The sequence below is a fragment of the Enhydra lutris genome, unplaced genomic scaffold, assembly GCF_002288905.1.
Source record: "Enhydra lutris kenyoni isolate GAN:26980312 unplaced genomic scaffold, ASM228890v2 scaffoldscaffold13, whole genome shotgun sequence".
In the NCBI taxonomy this organism is placed as follows: Eukaryota; Metazoa; Chordata; class Mammalia; order Carnivora; family Mustelidae; genus Enhydra; species Enhydra lutris.
This window is the reverse complement of record NW_019154097.1, coordinates 16626787-16648487: the sequence shown is the minus strand read 5'-3', so window position 1 is coordinate 16648487 and position 21701 is coordinate 16626787. Positions and strand designations below refer to the sequence as shown.

General features: G+C 45.9%; 1 protein-coding gene across 1 annotated transcript in view; it reads left to right on the top strand.

Moving 5' to 3' along the window:
- LOC111145823 (erythrocyte membrane protein band 4.1 like 4B) overlaps positions 1-21701 on the top strand; it is a 125833-nt gene that overhangs the window by 87731 nt on the left and 16401 nt on the right. Inside the window, exons 16-21 of the mRNA XM_022501076.1 lie at positions 2744-2955; positions 5036-5154; positions 10603-10728; positions 11548-11615; positions 14311-14409; positions 19616-19793. Coding sequence (XP_022356784.1) covers positions 2744-2955; positions 5036-5154; positions 10603-10728; positions 11548-11615; positions 14311-14409; positions 19616-19793 — 802 coding nt within the window. The remainder of the gene's footprint in view (positions 1-2743; positions 2956-5035; positions 5155-10602; positions 10729-11547; positions 11616-14310; positions 14410-19615; positions 19794-21701) is intronic.

The window sequence follows — 21701 nt, the reverse complement described above, 5'->3', positions numbered from 1 at the left end:
TTAAAATATCCCATTATTCAGTATGCAATACATTTTGATTGAGCATGCTGGGGACCCAGGGTCACAGAGGGGAGAGGCTCTGGTGGGATTAGGCAGGGCCATAAGAGTCCCCCACCCTCCCCAGGTTTGCAGAGCTATGCCCACCCCTAATATAGACCAAAAAGTCCTGTACGGCATAGCCCTTGCTAATTGAGCACTCACTTCTCTAGAGTTGGAAGGAGAATGGGAGTGGGGGCTTCCCCTGAAAAAATGAAGAGAAGAAATTAGATCTGATTTGATTTTTCACTAATGTTTACTAACAGGGCATTTTCTCCCCTCCTCTATGCCCCAGTGTAACACAAGGCATCAGCAGCTTTCTTGCAGGGTAATTGCAAAAGTTGAAGCTGAAATTCCTAGCACAGTGCTGGGCACACTGGCAGCCCTCTCCTTCCGCACCAGAGTTCTTCTCAACTGCCAGCTGTGGAAGCAGAGGCTGAAGCCTACGTAGCCCTTCTCCATCACCCTCTGAGAACCAGGACTTGTGGCCTTCTTTCCAGAATGCCAGCAGCACATGAACGTCCGTCTCTGTTGACCATGAACACATAGCTGGTCTCATTTCCTGGACTTTAACTAATGGTCCCAAGGCTTTGGGGCTGCTGGGTGCTGCTGTACCCTCTGGTGGACTTGACCTTCTCTGAGGTGCCTGGGAAGAGGGCAGATTCACAACTCTCATGGATGCCATTTACATCATAGTCAATACGAATGGCCCCTCCTAGACTTCTGCAGGGAAGAGTCTGTGAGGCCATGAGCAGTGGTTTCCTTACCAGACCCACAACCCTACAAAATTCCATGAATTAGGATCTCTGGGATGGTGATCCCTTCATGTGCATAAGCTGAGAGAGTTCCCAGGTCCTCCCACTCCTGCTTAGAAACCTTTGCTCTTCTAGAGACCCTCACCCGACAAGATTTGGACAGCTTCTCTGGCCCTCATCTATTTCTCTTCCCGTTTGTCTTGCTCTATCTTCCGCATAAGTAGCTGTGAAAGGAAAATCACACATGCATATTTTATTCGACATGTTATTAAATGCAATTTATCACTCCCTGTATATATATTTATTTCCCTGTTTAACTTCTCACTCTGGGTTTCCTTGAAATAAAAAATCACACACTTTTAAACTTGGAAAGACAAGTACATGACACCAGTGCTCTAGTCCAAGTCCGTGGCAGACATCACTAATCAATCACAGCACTCTTTCCTCCTGAGCTGGGCACAACCTCAGAATTCTTCTCAATCTTGCTTTCCAAGCAAAGGGTGAGAATCACTTGAGCTGGCATAGGAGATGGTGACTATTTGCCATTCGTCAGAAGGTCTTACTAAAAGCTTTCCAACTCCACCTCCAGCCCTAAACGTACACCAGATCTCTGCTATAAGGCATTTTTCCCCTTGGGTGTTCATTCTCGCATTCAAGGTAATTCAAGACGAGCCCCAAATTGGGCAGTCCCTCCAGTCCTCCTAGGCTAAAGGGAATTTTCTCTCTTCTGAGCCCCAAGTCTCTGTGCCTCCTTGACAGATGTTGTTTTCAACATATACGAGAGACAGGAAAATAATGCCAGCGGGCTTTGGAGTCCACATAGCTGTTCTCAAATCCCAGATCCACAGCTTCGTCAATCCTTCTGACTTCCCTCCCGCCCTCGCTTCCTTCCTTTCATCAAAAATGTATGGAGTACCTACTGTGGACCAAGCAAAGAAGCAAAGTTCTATGCATCTATAAAATGGGATGTTTTATGTAAAATAGCTAGCACACTACCTGGGAGAAAGCAAGTACTAGATAAGTAGTTGGGAGAAAGGAGGATTTTCAGACCTAGAAATGTGCCCAGAATCACCTGACCCAGCTGGTGTTGCAGAGGAGGAAACCAAAGCCCAGAGCAACTGTCCAAGGTTCCCGCACAGGCTGGGGAAGAACTAAGGCTGGAATCTGGGCATTTCAACTTCAACTCAGCACACTTTTTGTTGCCCCCATTATTGGCTGCCTGGGGGAGTGGGATACCCTGGGTTACGTTTCCTGTTGGGAGAGGTGAGGCTGGGCTGTGACTCCCTGAAGCCAAAGTCACACCTTATTCCACATCCTTACACACACGTACACAATGCAAGACCGACCCCAGGGAAGCGGAGTCTGCCGGAGTTGGCCAGGGTGGACAGGAACTTCCCCCTCGCTGCTGCTCTGGGGACAGTGGGCTGGAGGAGACAGTATAGGCAGGAACTGCAGTTCGGATTCTAAACAGGAGATGACATGGGCTTCCAGAAGGGCAGTTTTAATAAAAACAGAGAGAACAATTGAAATTACAGGTGTCATAGCGGTCACCTTAGCAAGTGTCTCCTGTGTGGTATGGTGATTGAGAAGAAGAGAAAGGGACTCCAAGACATCCCTCTGGTCACAATCTTGTCGTGGGATGGCTAGCAAATTATTTGCTAGTATTGCTTTTGATTTCCTCCTCCATTTAAAGGATGTCTTTTCTTGAACGAAAGTTGTTTAACTTCAGAGTAAGAATTCCTTCAGGTTTCGGGTCTCTGATAAATACAGATTTCCCCTCTCCGCTTTTTCTCTGAACGCCGTGATGCCCGTGTTCTGTTTTGCAGTGACCCCGCGGATGCTTGTTGAACCGATGTCTCTTGGTTTTTAATGGTCAGAACATCTTTTAAAGTACACATAGGACTATCAAGACCCTTGACGTTTCTAAATCCTGACTTTGACACCCTCCACAGCTACCCGCTCCCTTCCCCAGGGCTCAGCAGCACAGACCGGCTGCCTTTCGGCGTCGAGGAGAACGGGGGCCCCAGCCGAGCCTCAGCCAGACACCATCACCACCACCACCAGCACCAGCACCAGCACCACCCGAACTATGGCCTCTCGCTGACTCTGGAGAACAAGGAGGGGCCGTCCAGGTCTCCAAACTCCAGCAGTAAATCCCTGACAAGTAAGTAGGGTTGCAAAGGGCAGGGTGAGAGGGAGGGATGCTGCAGGGCGTGGATGGCTTCCCCAGATCCTCAAAACAGACCCTTCCTGTGTAGCATGGAAAGGCAGGAAAGGCTGTGCTGGGTTGCCACGTTGGGGCAGGAGAGGACAAGCGCCTTGTTCATTTCGTCAGGAGCCGCTGAGAGATTACGGTTTATCAGGAAACTCCGGCTGGATTTCAACGTAGCCGTTCTCTCTCTGCCTCATTCCCAGCAGTTCCTACTTCCACTGGCTCAAGTAATAGAAAGAGGAGGGGAGCCAGGAGGCTAGAATCTCTACGTTTCCGAATTACAGGAAAACCTATTCTGTCCCATTTCTGGCATCCCTCGTCTGAGAGCAGGGTGATGTGAGGGAGGACCAGTGTACCCTGTTTCAGATTCTGGCGAAAGGAGGTATGGAAATGGAGAGCAGGCACTTAGAAACATTTTTAGCAATAGGCCAGAGTGATTTTACATCCATTAAAACCAATAAAAAATGGGCTTGGATTTTGTAGGTCTATTATTTGGTTTTTTTAGAAACTCCCTTTTATTATGCTTTACCAAATAATTAATCTGTGACAGACCAGAGGGGGAGGAGCCGCTTCTCTCACATATGACGTGTGGAAGCCCTGAGTTAGAGGAAGGAGTCAAGACACTTTGATTATGGTCTTTGCTCTTGACCCCGTGTTCCCTCTTGGACCAACTTCAGCTTTCTCGTCTATGAAAAGGGGTAGAGGGTATCTACTGCATGGCCAAGGAATCTTCCAGCCCTGACATTTCATGAGTCTGTGCAGCGGTGAAAGGATGAGCTATTGAGCCTTTCACTGTAGACCACAGGGAACAATTCTGGTTGGCTGAGTCAAAAATGGAAATTCATCATTCACGGGGCATTGATGAATCAGAACTCTATCCCCTCCTCACTATCCACACTGCCCTTCTAGAACCATGTCTCATCCTTTTGTATCCAGATAACTCTAACAGCCCCCTAAAGGATACCTCCTCTAATACAGTCTTCATCTTATGGCTGCCAAAGTGAGACGTCTCGCCACAGCTCTGACCAAATGCCTTGAGTCCTTTCAGTGGTGTTTCACTGACCTGAGATAAAGCCCACACTTCTGAGCATGGCCACACGCAGACCTTCCCAGCCTGGCGCCTGCCAAGGTCTTCAGTCTCCCCCAATTCCTCACTACACTCTGGCCACATGAAACTCCTTTCACCAATGGCTGAGCTGCATTCCTAGTGCATCCTTCGCACCTGCTGTTCCCTCTGCCTGGAATGCAGAACTCATTTCTTCAGGAGACTCCTCAGATATTGTTGGCAGAACCTTCTCTAACACGCCTTTCCGATTCCTGGCTTTGGAGTGCCTTCCCTTTTGCCTCTTTAGCAATTAACTTTTACTATCTGCACACGTCTCTGTCTTTCGTATCTACACGTGTCTCTGTCTCCACCACTAGCCTAGAATTGTGCCTCATTTATCTTTTTATTCCAGCTGCCCGAATCTCAATTGCAAACAATAACTTGCTTAAGCTTTCATATGTAATGAATACTTAATAATTAATGACTATTTCACTGTATTAATGGATAAATACGAGCCAGTGGAAGGGGTGATGGCAAACTAATCCAAAATAGTACAGAAATTAAAATCAATGCATTTGGTTTTCAAGGGCACCTTCATACGCCTGTGAGCCCCAGTAGTCAACTTTCTAATTTGCATAGTGTTTTGCCATTAATAATGCATTTGTATGTAAATGACCTCCCCTAATCTTTACAGCAACCCTGCAGGGTAAGTAGTTTTATTTTCATTTTAAAATGGCTCAGGAGCTCAGAGAGACAGAGTGACTCGTCCAACGCCTCCCAGCTCATACCTGGGGGAGTTAGACGTTGAAGCCTTGATCTTAGGTGTTCTCACAGCCACCAGCTGGAGCATAGTCAAGGGATTTAAGGCAAGGGAGAGGCAAACAGAAGGGTGCTGGGGATCAGGCTCTGGTAAGCATCTTTTATCACAGCTCTCTCTGTCCATTCCACCTTTCCTTATTCTTCCTCCCCTCCCCCCACCACTTGTAGAACTGAGTCCAGGACCGCCTGCCCTGTTCAGCGAAGCTGCGGCCCATCTAAAGAAGCTGGAACTGGAGACGGTGAAGGCCCCTGGACCCTGGCCTGCTCTGCACATCAACATAAACAAGGTGCCGAGGACCAGGGCTGGGTGATGGGCCTGGACGGACGGCTGGCGGCAAACCTCTGGTTATTCCCCTGGCCTGCCTCCTAGATCATGTGCCTTGGTCTTGGAGGGATTTCTATTCAATTGTTCCTGGCATTTCTGCTGAGTCTCTTAAGAGCAGAAATGTACTTACGTTCTTTTTGGCTGAATGACAGCACAGGGAGTTTCTCTCGGTGCCGAGGCGAACAGGCTGGCTCTGTTAGGGATCTCTCCCTCCTTCTAGACATAAAGCTCAATGAGGAGTCGCCCACATTTGCGTCTTCCCATGTTTACCCATCCGTATTGGTCTGTTCCGGCTGCTGTAACAAAATACTTTAGACAGGGTGGCTTAAACAATAGATAGTTATTTTTCACTGTTCTGGAGGCTGGGAAGGCCAAGATCAAGGTGTCAGCCAGTTTGGTTCCCTGGTAAGGGCTCTCTTCCTGACCTGCAGATGATTGCCTTCTCGTTGTATCCGCACCTGCAGAAAGAGCTCAGTCTTTCTCTTTCTCCTCCTCCTCCTCCTCTTCTTCTTCTTTTTAAGATTTTATTTGTAAGTAATCTCTATACCCGATGTAGGGCTCAAACTTATAACCCTGAGATCAAGACTCGAATACTCTAGCAACTGAGCCCCTCTCTTCTTTTTTTTTTTTTTTTTTAAAGATTTTATTTACTTATTTGACAGACGGAGATCACAAGTAGGCAGAGAGGCAGGCAGAGAGAGAGAGGAAGCGGGCTCCCTGCTGAGCAGAGAGCCCGACGCGGGGCTCGATCCTAGGACCCTGAGATCATGACCTGAGCCGAAGGCAGAGGCTTTAACCCACTGAGCCACCCAGACGCCCCTCCTCTCTTCTTTTGAAGCCACTAATTTGATCATGAGGGCCCCATCCCATGACCTCGTCTAAATCTCTTTACTTTCCAAGGGCCCCATCTCCAAATGCTGTCCTGTGGGGTAGGGCTACAACCTATGAATTCCGGGGTGGTGGCCAGGGATGCGATTCAGTCCAGAGCATCTGACAGTGCCCAGCACATAGTAGAGGTTCAGTACTTGTTTTCTGATGGAAAAAAGGGAGGGATTGAGGCAGAAAGGAGAGAGGGAAAGGGCCACAGCAAAACTCTCCTTTGGTTAGACCTGTTCTTCTACCCAAATGAGCAGCCTTATGGAAGCCAAATTTTATCTTAGAACTATAGAATGTCCCGGCTGGATTCAAACTACCATTTAGCTCAGCTTTCTTACCATCTGAGCCCAGAGGAAGGGAAATTACTTTCTCGAGGTTGCACAGCAGGGGCTGAGTCCCGGGGCCCCTGATTTCTGGCCCAGTGCCCTCTGCGCTCCAGCGTGCCGCTCTGTTTTGCACACCAGAGTTTCTCGACTTCAGCAGGACATTCTGGGCTGTGAGTGTCGTGGAGGAGCTGTCGGTTGTGTGTGTGTTGTTGGATGCGTGACAACATCCCTGGGTTTCACCCGCTAGTCCCAGGACAACCCCCATCCAGGTGCGACAACCAACTTCATCTCCAGACATTGCTACAAGTATCCCCTAAGGGGCAAAGTCACCCCTAGTTGGGAACCAGCATTTTATACATATTTTAATTTTTAAAATCCCCAAAGCAGTAGTCTTTTTCCCTCGTGAATCATTTTCCATTCCGATGCTTAGCCTCGCCCCCTTTATAGGAGGGAATAGGAAGAATTTGGAAGATCTGGCCTGGGAAGCTCTCCCTCCTTACCCGCACTGGGCCGGCCGTTATTTCTCCACTAGAGCCAACCCCCCAGCCTACACCAGACTTCCAGGATTTCTCAAAAGACCCTCATTTCCTTGCATACCCCTCAAGGGGCAGCCTCAAGTCCCTTTGACAACATCAAGGGCCCGCTCACCTGCTTTTTCTTCCATACCACCCTCCCTGATGGCCAGCTGCAGAGAATCCCTCCCGAAGGAGAGCGCCGACATCGACTCAATTAACAAGTGCTTAGCAGGCAGGCCTGTATATAGCCAGTATATCACGTGCCCCCTGCGTGGTCTTCTTTCTCTTAGTCTCTTCGTTTTCCAACTTATTTTCTGCAATCCACACAATAAATGGTTTGAAGAAGCTTACCTAGAGTTTGGCAGAATCCAAACGTATTTTGCAAGGAGCTACAGCAGATAGCAAGCCTCGGAAGGCTCACAAGCTCTGTGAAACCCGTAGTTGTTGGTGGGCCGACAGCAGGACTGGCTTGCTCCAGGTTAAGGTATATCTGAGACAACGGTGCGTTACTGAGCATTTCCCTAGAGCCCCCTTTTTTCCCTTCCACTTGAAGAAATGCATCAGGGAGCAAGTGGACTAAAGTGATATCAGATAACCTTGGGTTTGTCCAAACATAGAAGCAAAGTGTGTTACTTCTTTATCCTTAATCACACATTCCGTGCCATGGACCCCACAACGTGTTGTTGTGACCCTACACTTGGCAACCAGTGGCTTCCCTGCTTTCAGGGATTTTTCCAGTCTCAAGGATCAAGAATCCTCTGAGTCTTCGAAGATTTGGATAACTTCCTATTCTCGATTTGGTGGTGAGAAGACAGTTTCATGGCTCAGGTCCAGAGTTGCCCCCGAAATGATCACAGGGATTTAAATCTCACCAGATTTCAAATGTGTAAACGTTATAAACAATTAAAAAATGCATCCAATCCATTCTTTATCCCCAAATGACTTCCCCCATACAGATGGACTGTTTCCAACTGTAATCCTCTCAAGGCCTGACTGTCATTCATTTGTATGTTGTAAAATCTGTATTTCAATATTGAATGATAAGGCATCTTTTCGCCATTCAAATTGGATGCAAAACACGAAGTGTGGTCCTGCAAAAGAGAGACACACAGTGTTCTTGGAACCATCCTTCAGGCTGGAATGGTGGACTCGGTGTAATCTGGACGTTTATCTCCTAGAGATGCCTTTGATGCAAACCTATTCATAGAATGGTAGTTGGATTTTCCAAAATTTATATTGGTCTTCACCTGAGTCCATTCAGAGAGCTGGCTGGTAGCTCCTGCTTCATCAGGTAGAATAGGAACAAGCCAGCTTTGATTTTATATCCAAAAGAGGCAGTTGAAAGGAACTAAATTTGAAGGGGAAAAAAAATGAATGCTGAATTCTCATTCTTATTTTAGCAGCATTCGTTTTTTTTTTTTTTAAATCTTCGGTCATTACTGTCAGTATAACTATATCCCCTTAAGCAATTGTCAAAAACCTCAAGTGGGCTTTGGAACAAATCTAATTCTTACATTCCAGCATATCATTGCAGAAAATGAAATCTAATTACAAAATTAACTCTCCACACACCAGTGAAAACACCCATGCTGGTGTTAAACAATTATCTTCACGTGGCAGGATTTACAAACACAAGATAAATTATCCTAGAGCCCTATACTATCAAGCTCATCTTTCAAAATAAATGAGTTACTTACCTGTTTTGGGAGTGGGGGGGGGCATTCCATGCCTTTTAGGTAATGATTCCAGTCAAAACAGTCTGTTCTCTTCATACCCAATTCGATGGCTTTAGATCATTAGCGTCCTCATGTCTGATGCTCCTTCTCAGTTGTGTTTTGTTTTCTAACCAAAGATTCTAACGTAAGCGTGCCGTTCATATCTTTTTTTTTTTTCTCATTTGCTTATCACGGTAATCTTACAAAGAAAAAAACTGAGACTCGGGGAGGTTAAGAAGATCCAGCATGGCTGAGTGAGTGGTCAAGATCCGTAGCCTTGGAGGCACCTGATTCTGAGTGTGAATCATGGCTCTCCTGCATCCTTTCTGTGTGACCTTAGGCCAGTGACTTGCCGTCTCTCTGCTTTGTTTTTCTTACCTATAAAATGGGGATGGTGGTAGTATCTCCCTTCAGAGGAGACGGCTCCACAAGAGGAGCCAGTGATAAGTGCTTTTTCAGCGGCTGGCCCACAACAAGCTCTCAGTAAATGTGAGCGACTGGGACTGTCTCTTTCCATCATCACCATCGTCATCGTTTTTGTTTTATGGTGCTGGACAGGGAAAGAGCTGAGATTAAAACCCAGGTCTTCTGTCCCTGCTTATCTTGCTGTTCCATGAAATTGCCTCATTCTACTCATTCCACCAAGGGCTCCTTGATGCATTTGGAAGTCCCGCTGGGGAACTGCATTCTGTGCTCTCTTTCCTTTATTAAATGATGTCAACCACCAATTACCCTCTGCTTCCTCTAGCGCTTTCATAACACTCCTGCTACACGTACCAAGGTGCTCAATTGGACTTTTGAATTAACAAATGGGGTTCATTTGGGGACTTGAGAACATTTTGTTTTTGTCCTGTGTGTTGTACCTGACACACCGCCGCAAGGCCTGCGATCACTAAATTGACTTTTAGCGATTGTAGGGTCTTATACCTTTCTTATTAAACACATCTCTTTTGATAATAGCCATATATCATTACCATCTTCTTTAGTATGGGTTTATGGAGCACCTGCTGTGGTCCCAGCACCACATTTGCACTGGGATATGCAGTGACCGCCCTAGGCAGGGCTCACATTAAGACTTTATTCGAAGAGTGGTGTGTGTATCATCAGAGATGATTTCTGGTTGTACAGATCGACGAGTATTGCTTCCTAGTTATGTAATTATCGTAATGTCTATTACAGTAAATAGCCACGAAGCCTATGATTTCAAAGATACTATTGTGTAGGACACACTGAAAATGGGCCATCCCCAGGCAATCCATTTTAACTGCATCATAGAAATGATGGGTATCTGTTAGGATGCCTGGCTGGCTCAGTCCTTGGAGTGTGGGATTCTTGATCTCAGGATTTTGGGTTCAAGCCCCACGCTGGCTGTAGAGATTACTTAAAAATAAAATCTTTAAAAATAAATTTTAGGTACATGTTTAGTGAGTACCTAGAAGATGACAAAACAGTGAAGAAAGGGTACCAAATACTGACATTTGAGACACTCCGCAATGAGGTGAAATAGATACGAGTTTCTGGAGAGTCAGAAATTTCAGCAAGGTTTGCTGTAAAAATCCCAAAGCCTATTTTTCACTCTTTCCCCAGCAAGTCACAGGATTGAATCTGTATAAGAGGAGGCCGTTATGGGGGGAAACAGCACTGCACTAGGGGATGGAAAACTCGAAGCTTCGGTCCCAGACGTGCCCCTAGCTGGAAGAGCCACTTCTCTCTGACCCGTCACCCCATCTTCTCATACGACCCCTCACCCCTGTTTCCTAGTACTTCCTCTCCCTGCTTCACGTGAGGAGGCTGAGGAGGCAAGGCTGTGCTTGTGAATCCTTTGCAAACACTAAAAGCAGGACCCCGCGTACAAGGAGCTGGGGACGCACTTGCGTGTGTGTTTTCTACTGTGTTATGATTGATGGGGAAGGTTCACGTAGCTGTTTCCTTTCCTCTTTGTTGACAGTCAGTTGCATGTGTTTTGGGTTTGTCACAGGCTGAAGAGAAAAAAGTATCCGAGAAGACTCTTCAGACCCCGCTTCTGCCTTCCCCCGTCGCCGACCACGTGAAGTGTAACATTTTGAAAGCCCAGCTGGAGAACGCATCCCGAGTGAGTGCCCAGGTTGGTGGAGCTGGGACATGCCTTTGATGACGCGTCACAGGATTTCCTTCCCTCCATACAGGAGAAGAGACATTCTAGGGCCGAGATACCGTGTCTGGCAGGGTCCAGCCAGGAGACAGGAACCACACCTGTTACGTGAACAGGGATTTTAACCCCAAGAGTTATGAACTGGTGTCCGGTTATTCCCTGGGGAAGTGCAGGTGCCAGCTCTGTAGGTCGTCGAGGGGTTGAAAGCCACTGCCCTGACCTCTGGTGTCCATTTGGTTGGCCTCCCTGGCTGAGTGCGTGTGTCTCCCTCCTCCGCCGTTCTTTGTGGGATTCACCAGAGGGAGGAGGACAAGGCTTCTAGCAAAATCATATGATGTAATTCCTCCTCGGCTTGTTACACTGATATGAAAAGACAGATTCTAAATTCCTTTGTAAGCCGTAAGTGATAGGTGAGCCGAGAGCTTATTATGATTCCTGATCAGCAGTGGCATCTGGGGGATTAAACTGTGGGTTTGACTTTTCCCACACTATCCCTTTCTCATTCAAGTATGAGCTGGCACACAGCAGGTGCTCAATAAAAGTATGAATGCAGGCATTGATTACATTTGAATGATTAAGTGTTAAATCCCCCTGATGGGGAATGACTCATGAAAACATTTTTTTTTCTTATATAAACACCGGAGAAAATTTGTTATTGACTGAGTACTTCCTGAACCACCTCTCTGAGCTACCTTCGCATTTCTGTAATCCTTTGAATGCTGGAGACTTGAAAACATTTTTTGCTCACGGAGATAATTCAGGTTTGACTAACTGGCCTGTTTTCTTTAACAGGTTGGAAAAGAGGAATCAACGTTTGTAAATATCAATAAGAAATCCAGTCTTCAGGATGCTAATGTAAGGTCTGTTGCTTCTTGTTTGAATGGGGAAACAATGCTCTGTATCATCAATGTTATCCTCGAAACATCACTCACCAGGGCATTTGTTAATAAAATCAGAGAGAAGGAAAGAAAATTGGAAAGAATGTCAATACGAAGAGATAGAAAGAGACTGGCTGAAAACAACTCCGTTTAAATCTCAGAAATGCTGCTTAGTCTCAGTTTTATTATTTCTAACTGCTACGCTAACAAAGAAATCGCTCTGAGGTGCTTTGCAAGTATATAGATAAGACCTTGTCATTCCCCTGCTTGATGTCCTGTAAAGGACGCCTTTGCTCTCCCGGTGGAGCCCAGACTTCTCAGCAGAGCCTGGGAGACTCCTTAGGACTGGGCTCTGGCTCTCTGCCCCAGCTCAGTTTATCACTCTTCCTTTGGCCATTGATGTACTCTTTCTACGGAGCTCCTTACAGTACTAGACCCATACATGCTCTTTAAAGCTTCCGCGCCATTACCACTTTAAACCCAGAGGGAAACCCTCCTCCTCTGATCTCCCAGAGAGACCCTTCCTCTCTCAGCCCAAGTAAGTAACAACCTATAAATCATGGCAGGCCCATAGCCTCCTTGGTGGTCTAATACTGGTGGGTATCCCCAGGGTAGACTTTCCTAAAATGGGTCCAAGGGTCATTGCATCAGTCTCTCATTAAAAACACAGACTTTTAGGGGTGCCTGGGTGGCTTTGTTGGTTATGAGTCAGACTCCTGGTTTTGGCTTGGGTTGTGAGATTGAGCCTGCGTCGGGCTCCGCGCTTAGTGGGGAGTTAGCTTAAGATTCTCTCTCTCCCTCTCCCCTTGCCCCTCCCTACCATGCACACAAATAAATAAATAAATCTTTAAAACAAAACAAACAAGCAAAAAACATGCGCGCAGGCCACCCAGGTCCTTCTCCAGACCTCTCAATCCTTGGAGGTGGGGTGGGGTGGACAGGAACCAGAATTTCAACAAGTACTCCAGGTGATCCAGGAAACATTGCTCTGGGGAATTCTTGATGTTAAAAAAGAAAACTCATACTTTTGGATGTCACCTTCGAATCCCAATCCATGTTCTTGGTATAACGTTGTCTTATGCAGAGCATAGAACCAGCTGTCTCCTGGACTCTGCAAAACCTTAATTCATCTCTTCCCATCCTACCCCACTAACATTCACCTGTTTTTCCGTCTTGGTTAATGGCATTATTACCTACCCGTCATCCAGATCTGATGCCTGGGAGTCCTCGACTTTCTCCTCTTCGTCCCCTCATAAAACTGATCACCATGTCCTGCTCATTCATATCTTCCCCCACATCTATCCTCTCCTCTTCCTGACCCGAATCCTGGTCTACCGCAAGCCCACACCGTCTGTCTGCTTGGTTACCTTCTGCTACAGTCTTTGAAGATACTCCCGGCCAGCCTGTCTTCACTAGTATCCTCTTCCTTTCTCTAAGGGTTTTTCCAACAAGCAAATCTGATTGTGCCATTCCCTTGCCTCAAACCTTTAATGACAACTTGGCCTTCAGTGTAAATTCCTGAGTCTGAAGCTCCTCGTGACCTGGCCCCTGCTTTCTGCTCTAGTGGACATCTCCTCCTTGTCTGCTGGGACCTCACTGGTTGGTGGTTCCAGTGCCTTGCTTTCTGTAGCTCTCTACTCTGTCTTCACCTTGGAAGTCTTCCCTCCATCTGGTTAAGTGTAAACTCCTCCACGAAGCTTTCCAGATGCCAACCATTCCACCCAAAGTGAAGTTATGTGCTTCCTGGTTGAGTATGAGTCCTTCCAGGGACTGTGTTCAGTTGACACTAGGGTCCCAGCTTGGGGAAATCATGAATCTAGACTATGCTGACTCCAGTTTCTTTATTTGCTCATTCATTCACGTGTTTATTTAACAAACATTGATTAGGCACTGGCCACATGCCTGGCACCATATTAGACACTAAATAGAGGAGAAAATGGGGGCTCAGAATGGCTCATTGGTTTGGTAGAGGTTCCTTGCTGAGGACCTCAGCTTCTTTTGATGCCCTTACGTCCCAGAAGGTAATTTCTGAATTTTGTAAAATGAAATTAGTCATAACTACTACAAAAATGTGTGAAAGCTTTTTCTTAAAATCTCTGTTTTGAGTAGGGCCCATTGGTTATCTGGCATATTTTCTTGAGGAAATATAGAAGTGAAACAATTTTTAACATTTCACATATACACAAAATTAAAAAAATTAAAACAAGTCTTAAAGGCCTTCCGATTATGCATTTTTCACATTAAATACTCTGTTTATCTGTTAAAAATATATTCTGTGCTATATTTAAAATAGCATAACTACCAGATTACTTGGAAGTAAAAATGGGTTATCCACGGGTTTCTCTCTGCTCATTTTATTGGCAAAACCTAGTAATGAACCAAACCCTGGAGGTAGGTGTTTTGGGCAGGAAGCTTTATGTGGTACCCCAATTATATTCAGTTCCTACTTGCTATATTTTCTTCCCTATGATTTTGGTTTTTGTTTTTGGACTTTCTATGATATACTTAAAAATTATATTTAATAAGTAGAGTGGACAGGAGGAAAAATGGATATGTTTACTATCAATGTTATTAAGGGTTTAAATTAACTGAGAAAGCAATTCTTACAGCCAAAACTAGACCATAAACTTTCCTGTTGGTTCTGTTTTTTTATTCTGTTTTTTTGCTCTGTCTCTAGAAGTCCTATTCCTATACGTGTGGAAACTACCCAGCCAGCAGTAGAAAAGCTGGAAATCAAGCCTCCCCGAGTGAGGAAGTTAACAAGACAATACAGTTTGTGAGTTCTGTACTGCGAGTTTTTTAAATGATAATCACAAAGTTGATGCTAAATGTTCAGTTGTAAATGCTTTTAGCCTCTCACACCATTTCCAAAGAGCCATCCCCCAAAATACAGTTTGTTTCCAATTTAGGTCATAATGGGACTTGACTTCTCTCCCTGAAAGCATTACATAGTTGGCATATGTATTGATTATGGATTGCTGTGTAACAGGTTAGTCTAAAGTTCATTGTTTTAAACAGTCCACATTTATTTCCTCACAGTTTCTGTGGGTTTGAAGTCCAGGCATAGGCTCAGTTGGATCATCTGTGTCAGGCTCTCTTACAAGTTTGCATTCAAGGTGTGGGTGAGGGTTGTGGTCTCATCAGAAGGCTCATTCTTGCAGGTCAGAAACAGGATTTGATTCTTGTTGGCTGTTGTCTAGAGGTTGCCCTCATTTCCTAGTCACGTAAACCTCTCTAGCTTTCTCCATCAGAAAAAAGCACACAAGAAGAGCCAGGGAGAACTTTCACAAGGCAAAAATCACAGCCTTTTGTGACCTAATCACAAGTAACATCCCATCACTTTTGCCATATTCTGTTCTTTAGAAGCAAGTCAAGAGGGCCAGCCCACACTCAGCAGTCAGGGATTACACAGGGGCATGGATACCAGGATGGGGAATCCCCAGGAGACATAGCAAAAACTGCCTCATGGCATAATTGTGAAATGGTAGCATGGTCTGAGCCGTGTGAGACCTGTGGGAGGAGTCCTATCCCAAAGTATCCCAGAACCACCAGGGCCTGTCCAGTTTGGTTCAGCTTAATAAAAATGTTCTTGGCTACCATATACACAGAGTTGTTTTAGGCTATTCTAGGAAGAACAAAATGAATTTGCCAGTTCCCATCTGAGGAGTCATGGTTTATTGGAGGGAGAGACAGATTGCAAATAATTATAATCCAAAGACCAGTAACTGCTATCTTAAGAGTAGTAGTATTTTAGTAAGAGCGGTAGTGCTAATCACAGTGGTAGTTCCCATTTCTTGACCTTGGTGGTGGCACCATGCCTGGGTGTGTAATTGGCCAGAGGGCTGCAGGGGGATCTTTGGATGCTGAGGAAAGCATGCAGCTCTCGAGTCAGAAAGGCTTCTGTCAGAGTCCTGGCTAATAATTTACTGCTCTAAATTCTTGGGAAAATTACTTTTTCAGCTTCTCTTTCCTTGTCTGTGAAATGGGTGAGATCATACCTAGCCCTGAGGAATTTGGTGAGGGTCCATGTGCCAAAATGCCTTCTCAGCCCATAGCAAGGGACTTGGCCAGTGGATGAAGTAGCTCCCTTTCCTTTCTTCTTGACGACCTGAAAGCCTTTGAGAAAAGGTCAAGTTTAGGGGATACCCTAAATGCAAAGTGTGGGCTGGGGAGGGTGACTGTGGATGCACTTTTCAAACAGCCATCTCGAGCCTGCACCTGGTAAAAGGAAAAGGCAACCACCTCCCACTTCATTAGCCTTAATAGAAACACTGGACGGTTAGAGCAGCTGTATTTCCTAGGAAAGCCAAAATGAGTAATTCAAATAATTAACAGTCCTAATGGTTTCTGGGGGACAAATTAAACCATGAAAAAATCTGCTCCCTGGAGGATAAAGCTGTCAGGATTAGACTTTCTTTTTACACTTTGAAACTCCGAATGTTATTATCACCTATTCGGGATATGTAATCATGTTGGAAACAATGACTAATACGTGGCCAGGAAGGAGAGAAAATTTAACTCACTACAGTGACTCTTTTAAGCAAGCCCTTTTCAAACCTCCAACGTCACCTATGTGTTTCTTAAGCTGCCCCAAAGTATTTTGCTTCAAAAATCAAAGAATAGAAGCATTTTCCCCATTAGTAATCATAGCAAAATTAATAGATGAGATTTTCCCAGCTTTAAGTTTTTGCCCCATAAAAATAGTTCTTAAATTGTTGACACCAGTCACCACTCACTTCCAGTCATAGATATTGGTAAGTTAATAAACACGGTGTCAAGGAATACAGATGGAAAAAACTCAGATTTCCCTTTTAAAAAATATTTCTGCGTTACTGTTTTTGAAACACACACACACACACACACACACAGCCCTTTTGGCTATTAGGGTATTCTGGGTTCCTAGGTCAGCATGATGTAGAATTGGATTTTAGGGTTCCCCACCAAAAGCATCATGATGTTCAAGTGCTCCGAATGAGTTTTTAAGTTGATGCTTTTAAGGATATGCACAAAAACGTCCGCCATGTTGTGTCCTGGAAGTAATGACGTAGGGAAGAAATGTATGGCTGTTGTATGCGGAGAAGAGAGAGAAGCAGACGCAATGTAGAGTTCAGGCAGGAAAGAGTGTCCTCTACTGATACCAGCCAATGTGTTTAGAAAATGATGAGCCGCTGTATTTTCTTCTAGAAATGTAACTTTACTATTTATTTAAACATTGTATAAAAACCTAAAAATATTCTGGAGAGAAAAATATCCTCAGTCTGAAGAGAAAAGATAACCAATTTCCTAGAATCGTGCCATCAAAAATAACCTAAGTTCACATCGAACGACTCTTGCTGTAGACATTTTTCATGTAGTGTTAAAATGAAAAGAAATCATTTCAAAGAAAAGAATCCTGCTACACATAAAATTGTACTTGCTAAATGATGTTTCATGAATTTAACATGAATTTACCTCAGAAACGGAGGTTGAACTGAAAGACGTAATGTCGTTAAGCATAATATCTCTTTGCCACAAGATCTAAGTTAGGACAAAAGGTTATAAAAACCATCAAGAATTTGGAGTCTTTTTCAATTCTAGGCAGCGTCAGTTGACTTCCTGCTGTGAAAGATGAACTATGTGTGTGTGTGTGTTTTTTTAATGGCCTATAAAGTTAAACTAAATAACTGTGCTTTTAAGGTTATAATTTTCTTTTTTAATGAGGCAGAAAAGAATTTTAACCCCACTCTTCCACTTAACTAGCTATGTGACCTTGAGAAAGTCCTGTCACAACCTGCCACCCAATAACGTCTGCTTCTCTGGAGAGTGGAGACCATAACGCAGGGCTGTTGTACGGACTAAATGGGCTAATGCGTGTGTTACTGAGTGGATTAACTCCCTCAGCATGGATCCACCTATGTGGCATCTTACTAGTCTTCCCACTTACTCATTCCAACCTCACCTGTCCCCCTAATTAAGAATAAGTCCTAAATCCTCCTCTTGAGGCTTCTCCGTATACAGAAGGATCCAGAATCTCTCAGGAACCTCCTCGCTGAGTTCCACCCTCACCTCAATTTGTGTATCATGGTCATGTTTCCCACGAGGCCACGGCCATCATGAGGCCCCTGGGAGGGACCCTGCTCAGGCCACCCTGGTGCCCACTGGCTGTGGACCTTTCATCTACACGCTCGCTCAGCCATTACTTCCAACAGTAATGTTAGAAGTAACATTACTTGTGGGAGTTCCACCTGCAACCCCCCCAGGAAAACTGTATCAGGGTCCCTAAGATCACCCTCAAGTTCAATGAGTCACTAGAAGGACTTGCAAAACTCAGAAAAGCTGTCATCTTCATGGTTATCGCATATTCCAGTGGAAGGATCCAGACTAAAATCAGCAAAGGAAAAGGCACATAGAGTGGAGTTGAAGAAGACTGGGCACGAGCTTCCACTTCTCTTGTCCTAGAGGATTCACGTGGGCACTGTCTCATTCCCAAGCAGGGAAACTCACCCGAGCCTTGGCGCCCAGGGTTATTACTGGGGGTACTCCAATAACCACCCCTGAGCCCAAGGTCAAAATGATATAGTGTGGCCCTAAGCTCTAGGATACAAGAGCAGGTCTTCACTATAAGTCACATTGCTAGCTCTGACTGTGTGGCATGGCCCAAGGTCAGGTATGTAGGGACACCCTTATCAGGCAGGTGATCCCCAGGGCCCCGAGGTTCTCCCAGAAGCTCGTCAGTGGCCCGCGGTTCCTGTGGCACATTCCGAGTTAGAGCCCCCTGGCCTGCAGGGTTAGTTAGCCCTGTGCTGCATAGGCAGCAGTCCGGTTGGCATCAGGGGGTCGGGGACTTGTCTTAATTTCTGCAAGTTTGAGAAGACCATGTTCATACTCAGAATGGGCAATTGATGACGTTACATTGCTCTGTCCTGGGCCACTGGGTCATGCCTTGACATACTTTGTGGGAGGCCAAACCTTTCCCATACCTGCAAGCCCTGGAAAGAAATCCAGAATGTCAGCCTGGACTCCTCCTCCATCATGGCGACTTCCGGTCTCGTGTACTTTTCTGCCTGCATCATCCTGTTCTACCAGAGAGGTTCTAAGACCAGAGCTATGAGGCCCCCAAACACATGTGCCCAGCTCCTCCCCTGTAACTAGTTTATCACACCAATGGGACAGTAGCTGTTTGGCCACGGAAGGTGCCATTGTGCTTTTCACCCAAGGCAGTTGGTTCTTAAGTGGCTTGTATTTACCTTCCAAAGGGAGGCCCCAGTCCCTTGGTTTGGTCGCTCCTCAAAAAATTAAGCATGGGGCTACCATATGATCCAGCAATCCCACTTCCAGTGGAATCCCAATCCAAAAGTGTTGAAAGCAGGGTCTCAAACACATTAGTTCATCAGGGGGTGCATGGATAAACAAAATATGGTCTATCAATGCAAGGAATATTATCCAGCACTAAAAAGAAATGAAATTTTGACATATGCTACCACGGGGACGGACCTTGGAAACATTATGGTAAGTGAGATAAACCAGATACAGGAGGACATATACAGTATGATTCCACTTCTGTGAGATACTTAGAATAGTCAGATTCATCCAGACAGAAAGCAACACAGCTGTTACCAGGGGCTGCAGGGAGAGGGCATTGGGAGTCACTGTTCAGTGGATATAAAGCTGCTGTCGGGGGTGATGAAAATGTTTTGGGTGTCCTGAATGTATCTTTAATGTCACTGAATTATACACTGACCAATGGATAAAATGATACATGTTATGTATATCTTTCCATAATAAAGAAAAAAGAATTTTAAATCCCTTGGCAAATAAATGACAGAACATCCAGCCCAAATTGGCTTTGGCAAAAATGTCACTGTTTTGGATCCTGGAAGCTGGACATCTGGCAGACATCTGTTTGGGGAGCTCCCCCATCCCTCCCCCGGCCCTCCCTCCACTCCCCACAGCCTGTTTATTGTTGTAATGAGCAGAGCTTCATGTGCTTTTAGTAACCACAGTGATGAAGACGACCTCCCTCCTGACCTGGCCGAGGCAGTAGGAGCGCCCACCACCACAGCCACAAACACCACCGCGGCCACCACACAAGTCTCCGTGCCACTGGTGTCCCCCAAGGGCCACAAACTCAGCTCACCTCAGAATTCAGAAAGCAAGGGCCAGCTGTCCCCAGGGGCCAAGGTAAGGGGGAGGGCCCCGAGGAGTAGCTGCGCTTGCTAGGAATTCAGTATAAATTGAGCACATGGCATCCTGCATGCATTTGAACTTGGCTCAATCATCTGTGAGCTTGTAAAGCAGGGGAAACAGCCCCCGGGACTGGGTTTTTATGTAACTCTTCCCGAAAGATGACCTGTTTATAAGACGCACATGGTATAATAAAGATCTTGTGCACTGCACTTTAAGAGAAGTGGAAGAGATGTTTGAGGGCAGTTCGGTTTTAGAATATCATCCCTGCTTAATCTATAGTGCACATAAATACAGAAAACAAGACACGTTACCCCCCCCCCCATAATGGAAATCTTGGAAGAGTAAAAACGTAGACGTGTCCCCATCCCATTCCTTATGTTGGATGGCCCACATGAATAGCTTGAAAGTGGAAAATACTATTTTGTCAGTTTACAATTTCCGGATGTTGCTAGCTATGCGAATGGGCTGGGATAAGGGCCTTACTCAAGACATTTCTTTTGGTTTTTTCTGAGTGACACTTAGCTGTGGTCATTCTATACAGCGAGTGGTCCAAATGCATTCAGACCTATTGCTCTACTAGTAGATGTCAAGTCAAAGGCTCCCTGGTCTGTGGACACCACTGAGAAAAGGGAGTGTGTGGGGTGGGGGTCCCAAAGGCAAGCCCAGACCCCAGACTCTGTTCCCAGCTGCTCCTTCCACATGTTTTACGGCCGCTGGAAGCAAGCAGTTACTCCACGGGCTTTGTTTCTCCAAGCCTGCTTCCTTCACCTACAAATGGGAATAAAGTCTACTTCCCTGCCCAGCCTATGGGCCAGCACCCTGTCCGGTGGAGCAATAAGGTCATGATTCTTGGTAGCCTCTAGGTGACAATGGGCCAGGCCACATCCTGCTTGACCGTAGCCAGGCATATACCAGCTCCCTTCCCAGGATCTTTGGGAACCCCTTTGTGGTTCTCAGCAGGAGATCCTGCTCAAGCCACAGACCCCTCAGCCAGGGACTGGCCCAGACTAAGGCTCCGTGCTTTCCTGTCAATCACCACCTGGTGTCTTGAGCCAGGTTCCCCTGTCCTGTGCAGAGTCCTTCATACTGCTTTGTTACAAGTGTGAACACAGGTTCCTATCACCTGTTCTTTGCCACGGTTAAAACCAACACCCCCCCCACCAAAATGTATGAAACAGAGGCGAATTCAGTGGGGATGTGGGTGGCACCCTACCAGAGGCCACAGGGCTCCCTCTCCCGGCCATCTCTCTCCTTGGGGCCCTGCTGGTGACAAACTGATGATGGAGCTTATTTTTTTTCCCCATAAAGGACCTCTAGGCCTTCCATGCTGCTGAGACCCCCCAGAGCAAGAGGGAAAAAAAAATGTTTTCCCCAAAGCTGAACATGGTTTCAGAGAAACCTCCCTCCTACCATGAAGATCTTCCTCATTATTATGCAGATGACAAAAAAAAAAAACATGTTTTTAAAGTAAACTCTGTGCCACACGTAGGGCTTGAACTCCTGACCCTGAGATCCAGGACTGCATGCTCTGCCGGCTGAGACAGCCAGGCGCCTCCTGTGCTCCTGAGTTTAGCCCCTTGAGGCCTTGACCCTCTTGATCCACGAAGGGGGCTTTGCTCTCTGTATAGTCAAACGACTCTTTGAAGCAATTCCCCCTGCCCCCGAAAGACCAAAGAGCACTCAAAGCACTTAAAAGAAGTTGTTTGCACCTTTTAAAAAGGTAGTTCTCTAACCTACACACTCTTTCTGCCCATTAAAGTTTCAGAAGACATTTGGGGTTTGGCTTCTGGAATTTGCACACTGTGGGGCAAGTGACTCGTGTGGGGGACTGGCATGGTCATGGGCTCCATGATAGAAGGGAGGGCGAGGAGAGGGAGGAAAGTCTGTGATTTCCAGTGACAG